The sequence below is a fragment of the Pongo abelii genome, chromosome 2 (genome assembly GCF_028885655.2).
Source record: "Pongo abelii isolate AG06213 chromosome 2, NHGRI_mPonAbe1-v2.0_pri, whole genome shotgun sequence".
NCBI lineage: Eukaryota > Metazoa > Chordata > Mammalia > Primates > Hominidae > Pongo > Pongo abelii.
In genome coordinates, this window is record NC_085928.1 from 207397817 (window position 1) to 207415543 (window position 17727).

At 40.5% G+C, this 17727-nt stretch overlaps 1 protein-coding gene across 2 annotated transcripts in view; it reads left to right on the plus strand.

The window, feature by feature from the left end:
- Window positions 1–17054, plus strand: part of SENP5 (SUMO specific peptidase 5) — a 67029-nt gene extending 49975 nt beyond the window's left edge. Inside the window, exons 7-10 of one of the 2 annotated variants that reach the window (XM_002814465.4) lie at window positions 5775–5912; window positions 10158–10241; window positions 11991–12041; window positions 13163–17054. In XM_002814465.4, the coding sequence (XP_002814511.1) occupies window positions 5775–5912; window positions 10158–10241; window positions 11991–12041; window positions 13163–13273 (384 nt within the window). In that variant the 3' untranslated portion in view covers window positions 13274–17054. The remainder of the gene's footprint in view (window positions 1–5774; window positions 5913–10157; window positions 10242–11990; window positions 12042–13162) is intronic. The other variant, XM_054551035.2, reaches the window with a different exon arrangement.
- Window positions 17055–17727: the final 673 nt, after the last annotated feature.

Sequence of the window (17727 nt, forward strand, 5' to 3'; positions counted from 1 at the left end):
GCAGCAGACATCTCAGTGGAAACTTTACAGGCCAGGAGGGAGTGGCATGTCAAGTGCTGAAGGAAAAAAACGTTTATCTTAGAATATCATACCCAGCGAAAATGTACTTCAAACATGAAGGAGAAATACTTTCCCAGACAAACAAAAGCTCTGAGGGATTTTGTCAATATCAGACCTGACCTGTAAGAGATGCTAAGGGGAGCTCTTTAATCTGAAAGGAAAGGACATGAATGAGCAATAAGAAATCATCCAAAGGTACAAAACTCACTGGTATCAGTAAGTACACAAGAACAGAATGGCTTGACACACTAATTGCTGTGTGTAAGCCATATTTTGAGTAGGAAGACTACAAAGGCTATCAAAAATTATAACTACAATTTTTTAAGCGATAATATAAAAAAAGATAAATAGAAACAATGGCCGGGCACAGTGGCTCACGCCTGTAATCCCAGCACTTTGGGAGGCCGAGGCGGGTGGATCACAAGGTCCGATCGAGACCATCCTGGCTAACATGGTGAAACCCCATCTCTACTAAAAATACAAAAAAAAATTAGGTGGGCGTGGTGGCGGGCGCCTGTAGTCCCAGCTACTCGGGAGGCTGAGGCAGGAGAATGGCGTGAACCTGGGAGGCGGAGCTTGCAATGAGCCCTGATTGCACCACTGCACTCCAACCTGGACGACAGAACGAGACTCTGTCAAAAAAAAAAAAAGTAGAAACAACAAAAAGTCAGAGGGGGATGGAGTTTGGAGTTAAAGTGTAGAGTTCTGTTTTCGTTTTCTCTTGACTTTTTTTTTTTTTTTTTTTTTTGGTAACTGGAGTTATCAGTTTGAAATAGTTGTTTATAAGATATTGTTTGCAAGCCTCGTGAGGCTTTTATTTTGAGGTAACCATGTAACCTCAAAACAAAAAATCTACAACAGGTATACAAAAAATGAAAAGCAAGAAATAAAAATATACTACCAGAGAAAATCATTTCAACACAAAGAAGGAAGGGAGGAAGGGAAGACCGTAAAACAATTAGAAAGCAGATAACAAAATGGTAGTAGGAAGTCCTTATGTATCAATAATAACATTGAATGTAAATGGACTAAAGTCTCTAATCAAAAGACATAGATTGGCTGAATGGAAAGAAAAATAAGACCCAACTATATGCTGCCTACAAGAAACTCACTTCACCTATAAGGATATACACAGACTGAAAGGGCTGGAAAAACCAGACCTCCTCTTTTTCCATACAAATAGAAGCCAAAAAAAGAGAGCAGAGTAGCTATACTTAATGTCAGGTAAAATAGGTATTAAGATAAAAATTATTAAAAAGGGACAAAGAAGGTCATTATATAATGATAAAAAGGTCAGACAATATAAAAATTGTGTATGAGCATATATATATATATGTATCTCCACACATACCTAACACTGGAGCATCCAGATATATAAAGCAAATATTATCCGAGCTAAAGAGAGAACATCACAAAGAAGGCAAGAAAACAAACAAAAACACACAAAAAAGAAAAAGAAAAGAGCCAGAGAGAGAGACTCAACAATGCAATAGTAGCTAGAGACCTCAACACGCCACTTTCAACATTGGACTCAAAATCAACAAAGGGCCAGGTGCAGTGGCTTACGCCTGTAATCCTATCAGTTTGGGAGACTGAAGTGGGTGGATTACTTGAGGTCAGGAGTTCAAGACCGGCCTGGCCAACTTCGTGAAGCCCTGTCTCCACTAAAAATACAAAAATTAGCCAGGGGTGGTGGCAGGCACCTGTAGTCCTAGCTATTCGGGAGGCTGAGGCAGAAAAATTGCTTGAACCCTAGCAGCGGAGGTTTTGGTGAGCCAAGATCGCGCCACTGCACTCCAGTCTGTGCTACAGAGTGAGACTCTATCTCAAAACAAACAAATCAACAAAGAAACATGATCAGCCAGGGGCAGTGGCTCACGCCTGTAATCCCAGCACTTTGGGAGGCTGAGGTGGGCTGATCACATGAGGTCAGGTGATCAAGACCAGCCTGACCAACATGGAGAAACCCTGTGTCTACTAAAAATACAAAATTAGCTGGGTGTGGTGGAGCATGCCTGTAATACCAGCTACTTGGGAGGCTGAGGCAGGAAAATCACTTGAACCCAGGAGGCGGAGGTTGCAGTGAGCCGAGATTGTGCCATTCCACTGCAGCCTGGGCAACAAGAGCAAAACTTCATCTCAAAAAAAAAAAAAAAAAAAAAAAAGAGAGGGATCAAGATTTTTTTTTCTTAGTATACTTTTCTTTTCCAATTTAATTGCTTTGGCACCATTATAGAAAGTCAACTGATCATACATGTGTAGGTCTACTTCTGGATTTTCTGTTCTCTTAGACTGATGCCTATTTTTTATGTTAACAGTACACAATATTACTGTATCTTCATAGTGTGTCTCAAAATCACTGTGAGTCTGCCAGCTTTATCCTTTTTCCAGATTGTTTTGGCAATTCTGAGTCCTTTGCATTTTCATATAAACTTGAAAATTAGTTTGTCAAACTCTGTTGTTTAGTAAGCATGCTGGAATGATTGGGATTGTGTTTATACATTAGTTTGGGGAGAATGGACATCTAATATTAAGCCTTTCAGTGTATGAACATGGTATATCTTTGCATTTATTTTTTCTCAGTATTATCTGTAATTTTTAGTGTATACATCTTATATATACATTCTTGTTAAATGTATCCTTAAGTATTTCATGTTTCTGAAATGGCTATGAAAAGAATTTTAAAAAATATTATCTTCTAGTTGTTTGTATATAGAAATACAGTTGATTTCTGTATTTTGACTTTGTATCCTCTGACCTTACCAAAGTCATTTACTACTTTTAGGAGCTTTTTTGTATATTCTGTGAAATTTTCATAGACACTTATAAGTAGTGACAGTTTTGTTTCATTCTTTGCAATCTGTGTGTCATTTTTTCCTTGCCTTACTGCACTGGCTAAGACTTGCTACAGTGTTGAATAGAAGTAATGAGAGAGGACATCTTTCCCTAGTTCTCAGTCTTGGAAAGCATTCAGTTTTTCACTATCGTGTATGATGTCAGGCTTTCCTGTTATTATCGTGTAGGCTTTCCTATTATTCCTATTTTCCTGAGAGTTTTTAATCATAAGTAAATACTGAATTTCATCAAATGCTTTTCCTGCATCTAAGCAGATGAACCTATGGTTTTTCTTCTTTATTATGCGAATGGGACCCAAACTGAAGGAGCAGCACCTTTCCTGAGACATGGCAGTCTCACATGGTAGCTCTAAAAGTTTCAATCTGATCATGACATAACTTCACTTCTGCTTATTACATCCTTTTGATTAAAGCAAATCATATGACAGGACTACAGTTCTCTCTTTGGGAGGGCAGAGAAGTCACATGGCAATGGGCAGGTCTGTATAATCTTCTCACAGGGAGGGCAACAAATAATTGGGGTCAGTGATACAATCTGTCATGCACATTGTTCTTAATTATGTGTACAGGTTAAACATCCCTTATCCAAAATGCTTGGGACTAGAAGTGTTTAGGACTTTGGACTCTTTCAGATTTTGTAATATTTGCATATATATAATGAGATATTTTGGGGGTAGAACCAAAGTCTAAACACAAAATTCACTTATGTTTCATATACACCTTAGATGCATGGCCTAAAGGTAATTTACAATATTCTTAGTAATTTTGTATATGCAACAGTTTATGTACATTGACCCATCAGAAAGTAAAAATGTCACTACCTCAGCCACCCCTGTGGACAATCTGTGGCATCATGTCAGCACTCAAAAAGTTCCAGATTTTGGAGGATTTCAGGTTTTTGGGTTAGGGATACTCAGCCTGTATAAAGCTTCTATGTATGTCTATGTTAATGTGTCAGAAGAAGAAAATGATTTGGAAAGATAGGTGAAGTGTATCTTTTTCTGTATTTCTAATTTTTATATAAAAATCTATTTTACGATGTAGAAAACATTACTTTTTGAGAAGAACATACATCTGGTTTTATTTACTACTGTATTCTAACTATGATTCCTTGTTTTAGATACTCGGAATTAAAAAAAAATGGATACTCAATTTTTAATCTGGAAAGGAACATTGTTTATTATTTTCACTATTTCCTTCTGCCCACCTCACTCCCCAGGTTTATGGATGCAGAAACTGAAAAGCTAAAGTGATTCTGCCCCAAGGTCATGAAGACTTAACAGAAGATTCATTTAGAGCAGGACACTATTTGAGTATCAGAAAGCGAGAAGGAAATCTCGGGAAATTAGTTTCAGAGAATATGAGGTAGTTTAAAATGTTTTAACCCAAGTAATCACCAAATTATGCTAAAAAAAATACCTGAGAAGGGAAATTGATTCACTCTTTCACAAATGTGTGTGGAGCATCTACTACTTTATCACCCACTCTACAACTGGAATTTTGAGTGGAATAGCAAGCATTTCTAGATTATAAAGGGATATATATTATGATATAAAGGATATGTTAGGACTGTAAAGGATGCATAAAGTATTATCAAGGATGTTTTTCTCAATTTTGACATTTGAGAGACCCAAGCAAGTAATCATAATAATAACTAAGATATTTGGCTACTTATAATGTGCTAAACAGAGTTTTATGCATTTTACACATTCTTTTACTACTCTTAAAAACTTCATAAGGTAGGTACTATTTTCTATCCATTTTATTAGTTGAGGAAATCAAGGTGCAAAGAAGCAAGGGAAATTACCAAAGTCATGTGACCAATATGTGGAATAGCCACAATTTGAACTTGAGCAGACTTGCTTCAGAGCCCATAATCTTAACTGCTGCTTACACCATGTCTGTAGATGCAGTTTCAGGGTCTCACTCTGTCGCCCAGGCTGGAATGCAGAGGTGTGATCATGGCTCACTGCAGCCTCGACTTCCTGGGCTCAAGTGATCCTGCTGCTTCAGCCTCCCAAGTAGCTGGGACTGCAAGCGTGCACCACCACACCTGGCTGATTTTTTATTCATTTATTTTTCTTGAGACAAGGTCTGGCTCTGTCACCTAGGCTGGAGTGCAGTGGCGCAATCTCTGCTCAGTGCAACCTCCGCCTCCCAGGCTCAAGCCATCCTTTGAACCTCAGCCTACCAAGTAACTGCGACTACCGGTGCACACCACCACGCCCGGTTAGTTTTTGTATTTTTTTGTAGATACAGGGTTTTGCCATGTCACCCAGGCTGGTCTTGAACTCTTGAGCTCAAACCATCTGTTGGCCTCTCAGAGTGCTGGGATTACAGGCGTGAGCCACTGAGCCCGGCCTGATTTTTTATTTTTTGTAGAGACAGAGTCTCATTATGTTGCCCAGGCTGGTCTCAAACTCCTGGGCTCAAGCAGTTCTTCTGCCTCAACCTCCCAATGTACTGGGATGACAGGTGTGAGCCACCGTGCCTGGCCCCTTATACCATTTTCTAATACTATGATTGCTTTCTAAACAAGAGTTGAATCCAGGTTAAATATGTATATGAGAAAATGAGGTAAACAAGGAGCCAAGTCTTATCAGGCACTTGACACACAGGTTTAGTAGATTAACTGGAAAACTGTACTTTGTATATCTTTATTTTTATATTATTGTTGTGTATTATAGCTTAATAGTTACAAGCATGGGCTTAGATTAAGACCTGGGTTCAAATTCTGGTTCATTGCTTCCTCCTTTTTTGCCCTTGTGCAGGTCAAAGGTCAGCAAATGGAAGCTGCTGTTTTTTGGTGGTTTGGATAGCTGTGGTGATGGCCGCATTTCTTTCTCTTTTCTTGATCAGGTGGATTTGTTTAAAAAGAGCCTTCTGTTGATTCCTATTCACCTGGAAGTCCACTGGTCTCTCATTACTGTGACACTCTCTAATCGAATTATTTCATTTTATGATTCCCAAGGCATTCATTTTAAGTTTTGTGTAGAGGTAAGTTAATATACTGCCTATTTTTTCATTTGTTTTGTAATTGGCCAAATAGCATCTTAGCTCTAGATAGAACAGCAGCAGTCAAAACCGTATAGGAACAGTTTATGTCATGAAAATCCTCTAAAATGTTAGCTGAGAAAAGGACTAGAAGGGGAATCTCTGGCTGAGGAGAGGATCTGTCTAGGATCCAGATCCCCCCTCTGAGATACTCCACTTGGATTTTCTCTGCTTTTCCCTTAAAACTACATCTTGAATGTGGTTAGAAATTGTTTCTTTGATCATCTTAGAGCTAAAATTGGCTTGTATCTGCAAAATAACTCCTGTAGAATAAACTATAACCTAACGGAATCAATTGACAAAATATTAGTGTTCAGCTAATAAACAGATGGTGGGATACAAAATCAAGAAAAATGAGTAGGTTTCCGGATTTTCCTGCACTATCAAGAACCAATAAGAATATGTAACTGGGAATAAGATTCCATTTATAAAAGAAAAAAACATAAATAACCTAGGAATATGCCCTAGGAAGAAATGTGGAAATTCTTTATGATGAAAACTCCTAAAGCTTTAGGTACTTAAAAGAAATCTGTACAAAACTGTAAAAGTATTTGAATGAAATATGGAGAATGTTATGTTCACAGAGTGGGGAAGGACTTCTTACATGGAACCAAAGAAAAGACATAAGGAACAATTGGATAAATTTAACCACCTAATAATTTAAAACTTCTGTATATCATAAAGTTAAAGGACAAGCAGCAGACTTGGAGAAAATATGTATGATGCAAATAACAGACAATAACTATCCAGAATACATGGAAACTCCTACAAATGAATAAGGGGAGGATAAAAGGACCTAATAGAAATGGACAAAGGCTAATTTAGTAAATTTTAGGAAAAATGCAAATGACCATTTAAAAACACACAGAGAGGTGTTCAGCCTCACCAGAAATAAAAGAAATGCAAATGGAAACTACATCAGTTACATTTTTTGTCCATTATGTTAGAAAAAGTGATGCTATTCAAGTGTCTATGTGAGCGTAAGGAAATAGGCATTCTCATATTTTCTGGTGGAGTGTATAAATTGATACAGCCACTTGGTGATAGTTGCAGTTCTCATCAGTTCTAAGTGCTTTGTTAATTAAAAAGATACAAATTCTGTTGCATATCAGTTCCATTTCTTGTTATCTACTCCATAAAAATGCTTGTATATGCACACAAGGATGGGGCATGTGCTAGGATGTTCATGGCAGCATTATTTATAATAGTGCAAAATAAAACAACCCAAATTTAGCTCTAGCAAGAGAATAGCTAAATACACTATGGTACAGTATACCCATACTATTAAACTGACCATAGCAGTTAAATTGAATATAGTAGACCTTCAAGTCCTCAAATGGAAAGATGTCCAAGGCATAGAGCTTTAAAAAGCCAATTGTGGAATGATACGGTATAGTACACAAATGCATGCAGGTGTATGTGTAGACACATATATACATACATATTTGTAAGTAAAAAGATGGGATCTTACCATTTTTTATATCAATGATTATTACCTTTGGTTAAGTGTAGAAAAGCAGGACTACTAATTAAAGGGGATTTGGCCTTATTTTGGGATTTTTTTTTTTTTTTACAAGGAGAATATTTTCTTGTATTATTTGTTTAATTAACATTTAATTTAAAAATTAAGTATAATGCAAACTATGAGGAAAATCAAGTTTTCAAAATCCACATTTTCATTTCCAAGAAATCCAGGAAAAAAATACCCCAAAAACGAGAAGCCTCCTGGGCCCAGAGTTCTCACAATACCAGATGTGAGCGTCTTTTCCAGTTCCCTTCCCCTAATTCCTTGCCTTTCTCTGAACCAACATATTCCTATACCTGCCAGAGCCTGTCTATATTGTCTCTTTCCTAGACAAACCTGCAAAGGTATAACCAAAAGTGCAGCCATATCAGTGCCTTCAAGAATCGGATTCTGACAGGCAGAGGAGAGCAGAGGTGTTGGGAAAATTGTTTCATGTAGGAACTATTTACTGTGCCTCCTGCTTTGTGCCAGGCACTGATGCTAGGGAGTCAGGTAGGGGCTAGAGAGACGTTCGACTTCATGGAGTGAATGATGGTTAAACAGGATTTTGTTTGTAAAACTTGCAGTTGGGTTTAAGTCGATTCAGAATCATTAGGGCCTGGTTCTGCACAGTAAGAAAAATCATCTTCTGAATTTTTGCCCAAGCCCTCCTGCAGAGTTCTTACCTTTTCAGCAAAATTACAATTGGCCTAATAATTTTGCACATTTGCAAAAAGACCCTAAGAACAGACTCCTTTTAAGTGATAGCTAGAAGTCATTTAGAGCCAAATACAGTTCAGTCATCTGGCCAGGTGGGGTCAAGCTGTTTTTTGTTTTAAGAGGATGTAGGGGTTGTAGAAGGGGCCCTTAACTAAGTTAGGGGCCTGTATTTTCAAAGAATTGACGAAAAGTGTTTTAAACAGTCACCACATAAATGTGTAGATTCCATGACAACAGAGACTACAAGAGCTTTTTTCACTAGTGTCCCCAGCACTTGAACCATTAGAGATGCTCAGTACATTTTGAGTGTCGGTGACCATTTTTAAGGACAAACCTTTTTTGCCTGTATTTTACTTAAGAATTTACATATACTGGCTGGGCAGGGTGGCTCACGCCTGTAATCCCAGCATTTTGGGAGGCTGAGGCGGGTGGATCAGAAGGTCAAGAGATAGAGACCATCCTGGCCAACATGGTGAGACCCCGTCTCTATTAAAAATACAAAAATTAGCTGGGCATGGTGGTGCACGCCTATAGTCCCAGGTACTCGGGAGGCTGAGGCAGGAGAATCGCTTGAACCTGGGAGGTGGAGGTTGCAGTGAGCAGAGATCGCACCACTACACTCTAGCCTGGGTAAGAGAGCAAGACTCCATCTCAAAAAAGAATTTATATATACTGCTTATTCTGAGAACTTGAAGTTAATTCTTTAGAGGGAGCAGTGCAACATGCTGTCATACTTTGTTAGATATTAAGTATTTGCTTTCATCATGTATTTTCTTCTGAAGAGGTGGCTTCCAGTCCTTTTGTTTTTTTTTTTTTTTTTTTGGAGTCAGAGTCTCACTCTGTCCCCCAGGTTGGAGAGCAGTGGCCCAGTCTTGGCTCATGGCAACCTCTGCCTCCTGGGTTCAAGCGATTCTCGTGTCTCAGCCTCTGGAGTAGCTGGGATTACAGGTGTGCACCACCACACCTGGCTAATTTTTGTATTTTTAGTAGAAATGGGGTTTCACCATGTTGGTCAGGCTGGTCTTGAACTCCTGACCTCACCTTATGTGATCCACCTGCCTCAGCCACCCAAAGTGCTGGGATTACAGGTGTGAGCCACCGCGTCTGGCCCTGGTCCACTTTTGTTGGGGGGGGTGGGGTGGGTTATTCACATAACCTCTGACTTCACTCTTGATGTGGAGAGAGATGCACAGAGGTTGAGATCACTGGGGACATTTTGAAACTCCAGCAGGCTTCATCTTGGTAGATATTTCAACAGTGGACTTGACCATATTTAGTATTCAGAATGAATTTTAGTATTACTTTCCAGAAGCTGAATGTTAACCTTTTCTGCAGCCCTCAAAAATAAGGAGTGTATCAGAATATCTAAGGCTGGAATGTTTTTCATTTTGTTTTAGTTATTAATGATGTCTGCCATGGGTTCCTTTCCTCTGTTGAGCATTGGCAATGATAAAGACTTTCTTTTTGACTTGCCAGTATGTAAGTTTCAAATGCAGCAAGCTGACTTACTGCTGGGAAGGGCTGGCTAACCATCTCATAAAATGTTCTGATTAAACAAATGCCAGCGTCCACAGTCTTGATGCATACCTTGAATACAGAAGGTCTGACTCCCCCTTAACAATATGAAATGAAGAGTCTGAAATAAAGTTCCAGCTTTAGCCGGGAGCAGTGGTGTACACACCTATAGTCCCAGCTACTTGGAAGGCTGAGGTAGGAGGATCTCTGGAGCCTAGGAGTTCAAGGCTGCAGTGAGCTATGATCACGCCATTGTACTCCAGCCTGGGTGACAGAGCAAGATCCTCTCTCTTAAAAAAAAAAAAAAAAATTGTTCCAGCTTCTTAATGCATACTCTGCCCAGTTATGGGGCCACAGCCTCCTCCTTTCCTTCTGTCTGCTATGGGCATGTTCCATTTTTCACCAACTGATGGAACACAGCATCTGTGTTGTGGTTTCTTTTTAACCAGAATATAAGAAAGTATTTGCTGACTGAAGCCAGAGAAAAAAATAGACCTGAATTTCTTCAGGGTTGGCAGACTGCTGTTACGAAGGTAAGTATGTGATAACAATGAAACCCAGGCATGTCCAGGGGATGGAATTATCTAAGGGTGGGTGCCTTTAAGAGCATTTGAAGACTAGTGACAGAGATACCAAGGAGAGCCTGGAGGCTCCAGGGAGGCAGCTGAGAATAAACTTCAGTTTAGTATTCATCATCGCTGCTCAGTTGCCCGGTGCTTCCCGGGAGCAAATCACTTCAGTCATTTCCTCCCTGAGGAAGTTGCTAATGATGTGTTTGCTCTTCTGGGGAAAAAAAAATTTTTTTGGGTGGCACTTGCCTCTTGTATCATGGCTCTTATTTCCAGATGACCCATATAGACCCAGAGAAATGCTGAAATGACTATTTGGACCCACTGAGGGGGAGAAAGTGCATTGGGCTACTTGCCAGGCATGTGGGGAAGATAGTAGCCCAAGCGCTTCAGTCCCACCGCTGTCTGGATGCAGCACCATGCTTGGCCCATGACATTCAAACTGTGGGGCAGAGTGCCCAGGCACAGCCGCTTATTCCTGTCGTAAATACCAGTGTCTTCCATTGATGGTGGGCTGTGTTGTTTCCAGTGTTTTTGTATATTAGATCTCATTTGATCCTTATAACCTGTGAGGTAGGCAGGTCATTTAGGGATAAGCATCGTCTTTATTTTGTAAATGAGAAAACTGAAGCCCAGGTGTGATTTTCCCCAAAGGACATCAAAACTATTGATACAGAGTCAGGTCCTTGAACACAGGTCTGTCTGGATCATTGACACAATGTTATAGGCAGGATCTTGAAACAAACCTTTAACCCAAACCCAAAGAGACAAGATTTATTAGTTCACCCTTGAACCCAACCAATGCTAAATTTTAAAATTAAGCTTAAGTTTTGTGTTTTGAATAACCTAGTATACCAGTTCAAACCAGAACCAGTAAATTTCCTGAATTTACCCAACTAAAAAATCTGGGTATTCTAAATGTAGTCAGGATCTTCTGTATTACCGCTTTGGGCAGAATACAGTAACCAGTTCTTTTAAAAACATACGGTTGGCTGGGCACAGTGGCTCACGCCTGTAATCCCAGCACTTTGGGAGGCAAAGGTGCATGGATTGCTTGAGTCTAGGAGTTCAAGACCAGCCTGGGCAACAGGGTGAGACCTCATCTCTACAAATAATAAAATTAGCTAGGCGTAGTCCCAGCTACTTGGGATGCTGAGGTGGGAGGATTGCGCGAACTCAGGAGACTGAGATCGTGCCACTGCACTCCAGCCTGGGTGACAGAGTGAGTCCCTGTCGCGAAAAACCCAAAACAAAAACCATACTGTTTACCTTCACGATTTCTTTCAAAGAATAGGACAGGGTCGTGTGATACGAGATCAAGTGAAGACCGCTCAGCGGAGTTGTCACCATCCTAGCATCCAGAGGCTGGGCCTTTGTTCTCCCAGCCACAATTCCATTTTGACTCCACTGTCAGTGAATTGATAGCAGAGCTCAGTATCCAAATGCATGTTTTAAAATAGGTTTTTACATTTGATTTCCCATTTCTCATATTTAGGTAAAACATTGTTCTATAAATTGGGGTTGCCACCTGATAGCTCTTTTTATGTGGCCAGGTGCCTCCATAAAATTAGATGCTTGAGATATCAGATATACCAGCTGTCCTGGAGAGAGAAAAGTTTCCTATCTTTTGCGCATTTTTCCGTAAAGGAGTTTTTCTTATCTGAAGAGAAGTAATTGATCTTATTTTAATGAGTATTTTGTTTTTCCCTTCAGTGTATTCCACAACAGAAAAATGACAGTGACTGTGGAGTCTTTGTGCTCCAGGTAAAGAAATACTGCTTTTTCGGAATTTACAATGTGTGAATTGAGTTTGTTGGGTTGAAAGAGGAGAGATGGCAGTTCCTGTATGTGTATATGATGCTAGGTATGAGCAACGGAGTACTTTTCCTCCCCTTTATTGCTGAGGAGCAGTAGTTTCTGCATTTTCAGATGTTATCATTAGGAAGAACCACCTTCCAGGGATCAAGAGTGAACTGTGGGTATCATCCATGTCTCATGGGAGGTTATTAGTAAGCCACATTGGAGACTGACTTGAATTTGTCCATATCATAACCATTGGCATTTGCAGAATTAAAAAAAAAAACCATTGGCAAGCAATCTGCAGGTCTTTGACACAGTGATTAGATTTTAAATGAGGTCCACGTTGAAAAACTGCCATCTCGTGCTGTAGATCTCCTTAGAGATCGAAAAGGGCTATGGAAAAAAATTCAGTTATACATATATTTATGAAGGAAATTACAGAATATGATGCATGAATTTAGAGATTTGCAAAGATCTTGGAAGACAGGTTCGTTTGTATACCTCATGCATGTTTGGGGTTTTATAAACAAATTCACGTTCCCATTAAGGGCCATGATGGGTCTAGCTGCATTCCAGCAGGTTGCACTTTGGGAGGAATTAAGGCCTTTTCATCAGTTGCTGCTCTTCACAGTATTGGGTCAGGAGGGAGAGGAGATCCCAAGCCATGCACTAGCTTGGTCAGTCACCTATAATTTGGGTAAATGCTTAAAACTGTATTTTTACAGTAGTTTAAACAGACATGAAAATGCTGCCTTAGATTGGGGTCCCAAACCCCTGGGCCACGGACAGATACCGTCCACATCAGGTTCTCAGGAGCGTGAACCCTGTTGTGAACTGCAGATGCGAGGGATCTAGGTTGCTCACCCCTTATGAGAATCTAACTAATGCCTGATAATTCATCCTAAAACCAACCCCCTCTCCCCCAAGTCTGTGGAAAAATTGCCTTACATGAAACCAGTCCCTGGTGCCAAAAAGGTTGGGGTCTTCTGCCTTAGACACTATTAGGTCTGCATTTAGTAAAACAGAACGGGCTGGTCCACAACTCCAAGTGCCACTGAAGTGTTTCTGGGACCTTTTTTTTGCAGTACTGCAAGTGCCTCGCCTTAGAGCAGCCTTTCCAGTTTTCACAAGAAGACATGCCCCGAGTGCGGAAGAGGATTTACAAGGAGCTATGTGAGTGCCGGCTCATGGACTGAAACTCAGCAGGGACTCTGGGAAGTCTGACCAAGTTGGAGCAGATGGTTTGTTACTTGAATCTCCAAACACTTAGTTGAATTTTTACAGATATTTCAGATCAGTGGTGTTGGGCCACTATTGTTACCTCAAATTTATTTTTTGCCCTTATTCATTTCTCCAGCTACCATGTACTATTGTTTAATGTTCAGTTTGGTTTCATTTTTAATTTTATGGTTCTGTGCGTCCCCCATATTTAATATTTATTATTCAAACGCATGCATATAGACAGAGCATGCAGTGAAGAGTATTAAAAAAAAAAGCTTAGTAGATTTGGTGCAGCTTTTGAAACTTAGTTAGACGTGAACTGAATACAGGTTTCAAATATACTCCCAGAACCTAAAAACGCAAGATGTTTTTGATACAACATAACTCTGAGAATAGTAAGTGTTCCCTGGGGCATTAAGGGTAGCTGGGGGTGGTTTTGACAAATCCAGTCCTGTTTTACTTTACCAGTGGCAACTTTCACCAACTTCCCTCTCCAAGTGAGTCTTAGAGAGTGCAGTCCATTCCTTTTGAAGGGTGAGATGGAAGTGGTCGTAAACTGACTGGTGTCTTCTGTTTCTGGAGGCACACTTGTAAGCACAGTGGCTGCTTTGGGAAGAGTAAGGTGTGAGAAAAAACAACCTTGGAGGCCAGTAACAATGACAGATTTCAATCGTGGTTTTAAGAATTATAATACGTGGCGTACATCTCATAAAGGCTTTTGCTGGGATATTGAATTCCCTGAATTTTTCTGTTTTCGACCTGTTAAAAAAATCTTAACATCCATCAAACTAGTGGTCAAACAAATGAGAATGCAGCTATTCTCAGAGTAATTTTTAAGTTGTCATTTCCCTGTGTTGCCTCCCAATTGGAAGAAGTTAAGGTTTACCAAATGCATTTCTATTTCAAGGGTATCTGAAATTTAAACATTCAAAACTGAAGGCTGACTGACTTTAGATGTTTTGCAGGTGGCTGGAGAGAAGAGGGAAGGTAATAGAGACAACTTAGTCCCATGGGAGCGCAGCAACCGTGTCAGGTTCTTTCTCCTGTCCCTTTAGTGACCTCAGTAACATGCAGGGCACATCTGGCTTCTGCATGACCAGTGCTGACACTAGCACAGTTGTTTTTCTCCTATTGAAACTCATCTTCTGAAGAAAGGCCCAAGTGGCCCTTGTCCATACACTTAGCTGCATTAGAGTTAATGTCACGCATCTTACATCTTTAATCCAGCCTTTCGTGACATATTGGAAAGATGTATGTGAAACCTACCCAATTACCCTTTCTGAATCGGGAGGAAAACCAACCAATGTATGTATGAGAAACTCAGAAGTCTGAATAGAAAAACAAAGTAAATGGCAGAAGATTCTCGAGTTTATGCCTGCGTAGGTTTGGAGTGTTGAAAAAGCTAAAATGTTTAGTTTCACTTGGCCCTGAGGTATGGTTGAGACAGCTGACTGCCAGCAGTTGAGGATTGAGTCCGACCATGTTTACATGCAGGGTTCCCAACACCAGTGGTGACACTGGGAAGCAGCCCCAGCACTTTCCTCTCCTGAGTCCTCCAGACTCAAAATCCTTAATGTCAAACCAGGTTAGTGTTTCTTACTGTGTTTCAAGTCGTTAAAAAGACTGAGAGTAGAGGCACTTTATGCTGCTATAGGTGGGGTTCTGTCAGCGTTAGGAAAAAATGACGGTTTAGGGTAAGGAAGATCTCATAATGAGTTTTTCAAACATAATTATACAAACATGAGATTTTTCAAAACATGCCAGAAATTTGCCTCTGATTTTTTTTTTTTTTTTTTTTTGGTGGCGGTGCGGTATACCAAAGTAGCCAGTTAGCCAGTCACTGGGCTGTCAATTCAAAATGTCTTGTACTTCGGAGTGAGGAAGTATTTCAGTTCCTCAGTGACAGAACCTGGCATGCAGAAGAGACACAATAGTTCCTGGAAGAAAATCAGCGCCCAGAGAGAGAGCTGCCCAAATCAGTGACTCTTCTCATGCTTCATAGGGCACCTTGAGGTGTGCTGCCCCAGTGTGGCTTAGACTAAATGTTGAGTTTGGTTTTTTTTTTTGAGTCAGAGTCTCACTGTCCCCCAGGCTGGAGCGCAATGGCGCAATCTTGCCTCACTGCAACCTCCACCCCCCAGGTTCAAGTGATTCTCCTGCCTTAGCCTCCCAAGTAGCTGGGATTACAGGTGTGTGCCACCACGCCCCACCAATTTTTGTACTTTTAGTAGAGACAGGGTTTCACCATGTTGGCCAGGCTGGTCTTGAACTCCTAACCTCAAGTGATCTGCCCGCCTGGGCCTCCCAAAGTGCTGGGATTACAGGCGTGATTCACCGTGCCTGGCCAATGTTAAGTATTTTAAAAGTCATTTAAAAATATTTGTCATTGATGAAACTTGGTTTCAGCACACATAATTGCTTTCCCTCTCTTCTTGTGATTAGGTGTAAACCTCTATTTAACTCAAGTCCTAGATTAGAATGTCCTTTGTCCTGATGTTTGCAGTAATTGCTTCCTTGGTTAATAAAGATATTTTTGAAATATACTCTGGACTGTTGGTGAAAGAGGCAGGCATGGCTTTACTGGTACTAGTTTGGCACTGAACTGTTTGGGTGCCCATGACATGAGGTAGGCAGACCTTATGCTTTTTTTTTTCTTTTTTTGAGATGGAGTCTTGCTCTGTTGTCCAGGCTGGAGTGCAGTGATGTGATCTCGCCTCACTACAACCTCTGCCTCCCAGGTTCAAGCGATTCTCCTGCCTCAGCCTCCCCAATAGCTGGGACTACCGGTGTGTGCCACCACACCCAGCTAATTTTTGTATTTTTAGTAGAGACAGGGTTTCGCCATGTTGGTCAGGCTGGTCTCGAACTCCTGACCTCAGGTGATCCACCTGCCTCTGCCTCACAAAGTGCTGGGATTACAGGCATGAGCTACCGCGCCCGGCCTAGACCTTATGCTTTTGAGGTTGAGTGCAGGCCTTGTGATAACTAAGCGCTACTTTTGACGAACCTTCAACAAGCTGCCCAGTCCTCTCCTCAGCAAATGCATCAGGTTGTAGTTGCATCTTTACAGTGGTCTTTCCTTTTATTAAATCTATAGCAGTGAATATAGATTTGATTCAACTTTTAGTTACGTTCTCTCAAGAATCGTAATCAACTTTCAGTTAGCCTCTTAAGAAAGGGAAAAGAAGGTGCTGCCAGTCATCCCCAAATTATGTTTTTGGCTGTGCATCCTATTTTCTACATAGCACTGAATCTGAGTAACAGTCATCCTGGATTTATAGTTGGAACAGAACAGTAACAGACCTAACTGGGACTCAGCCAGCACTAGCCTCATCTTAGCTGCCCCTTTTCTCTGCTTTGCAGTTTACTGCTTCCCTGGGCTAGACGTAACGGGGTTCTGGGCAGGTCAGGCTCTTCAGCAAGACAGTGTATTAATAGTGTGAATTAGATATACTGATGACCTGCTCTGCCTAGTTAAGAAACTGAATTAATCAGCAGTTATAAAGCACATACTTTGTTATGTGCTAGGCTTTGCCTCCTGGCCTCTAGATAATTAAGACGGCCCAGGGAATACCACCAGAGAAGTGCTAATTGTATTTGGGTGTTACAAAAGCAGACCTAGACAAGCTGTTCACTTAACTGGTACCTGTTGGTCAGAAAAAGAATTTATTTAGAGATTATGATCATGTAAAATTACAGTGCTCAACCCTTCTAGCAAAGTATTTTTTTGAAAAATAAACTAAATGCCTTTATAAACTTGTGTTCTCTTGAGTAACATGTACTGTTTGGTGGGGAGTAATTTTTTTCTTGTGACATTCCAGTCACGACAGAGGTCATTTCAGAACAGTGAGCAGTGCAGGCCCTAACCAGCTCACCCTTAGAGCACCTCACCCTCAGAGCAGCAGCACCAGCACTCGAATTTTCGACAACGGAAATGTTCTATATCTTCATCTTAGCTTGACTGAGAAACTGAATGTTTAATTCTCACACTTCACTAACATGTATTAATAGTGATTCCTTCATCTTAGTGTACGTTTGAATTTTCACTTTCTCCGATTAAAGTGAGAAACAGGTCAGATGCTATCCATGAGAAATAGGAAAGAATGGTGCAGTAGAGACTCACATTTAGTGTTCTTAGGCCCAGGAAACATAAGATGCTCTTAATCCACCCACAATTTCCCTTCCCCTGCAATCATCCAGAGCATGTTTTTTGGAAAACTAACCTGTTCTTCCATCAGTAGAGGTTGCTTGGTGCCTATTTTATCACTTTCACAAGAACATCTGTGCTCTCTCTTCACATGCAGCAATAGTTATTTCCAACTGTCAATCAAAATGGACATGCAAATTGTCCACACTATTCATAGAATCCCCCTGGATCTCATTCATGTGTATCCAGAGTACAGGAGTTCCAGAACACAACCCTCTTTAT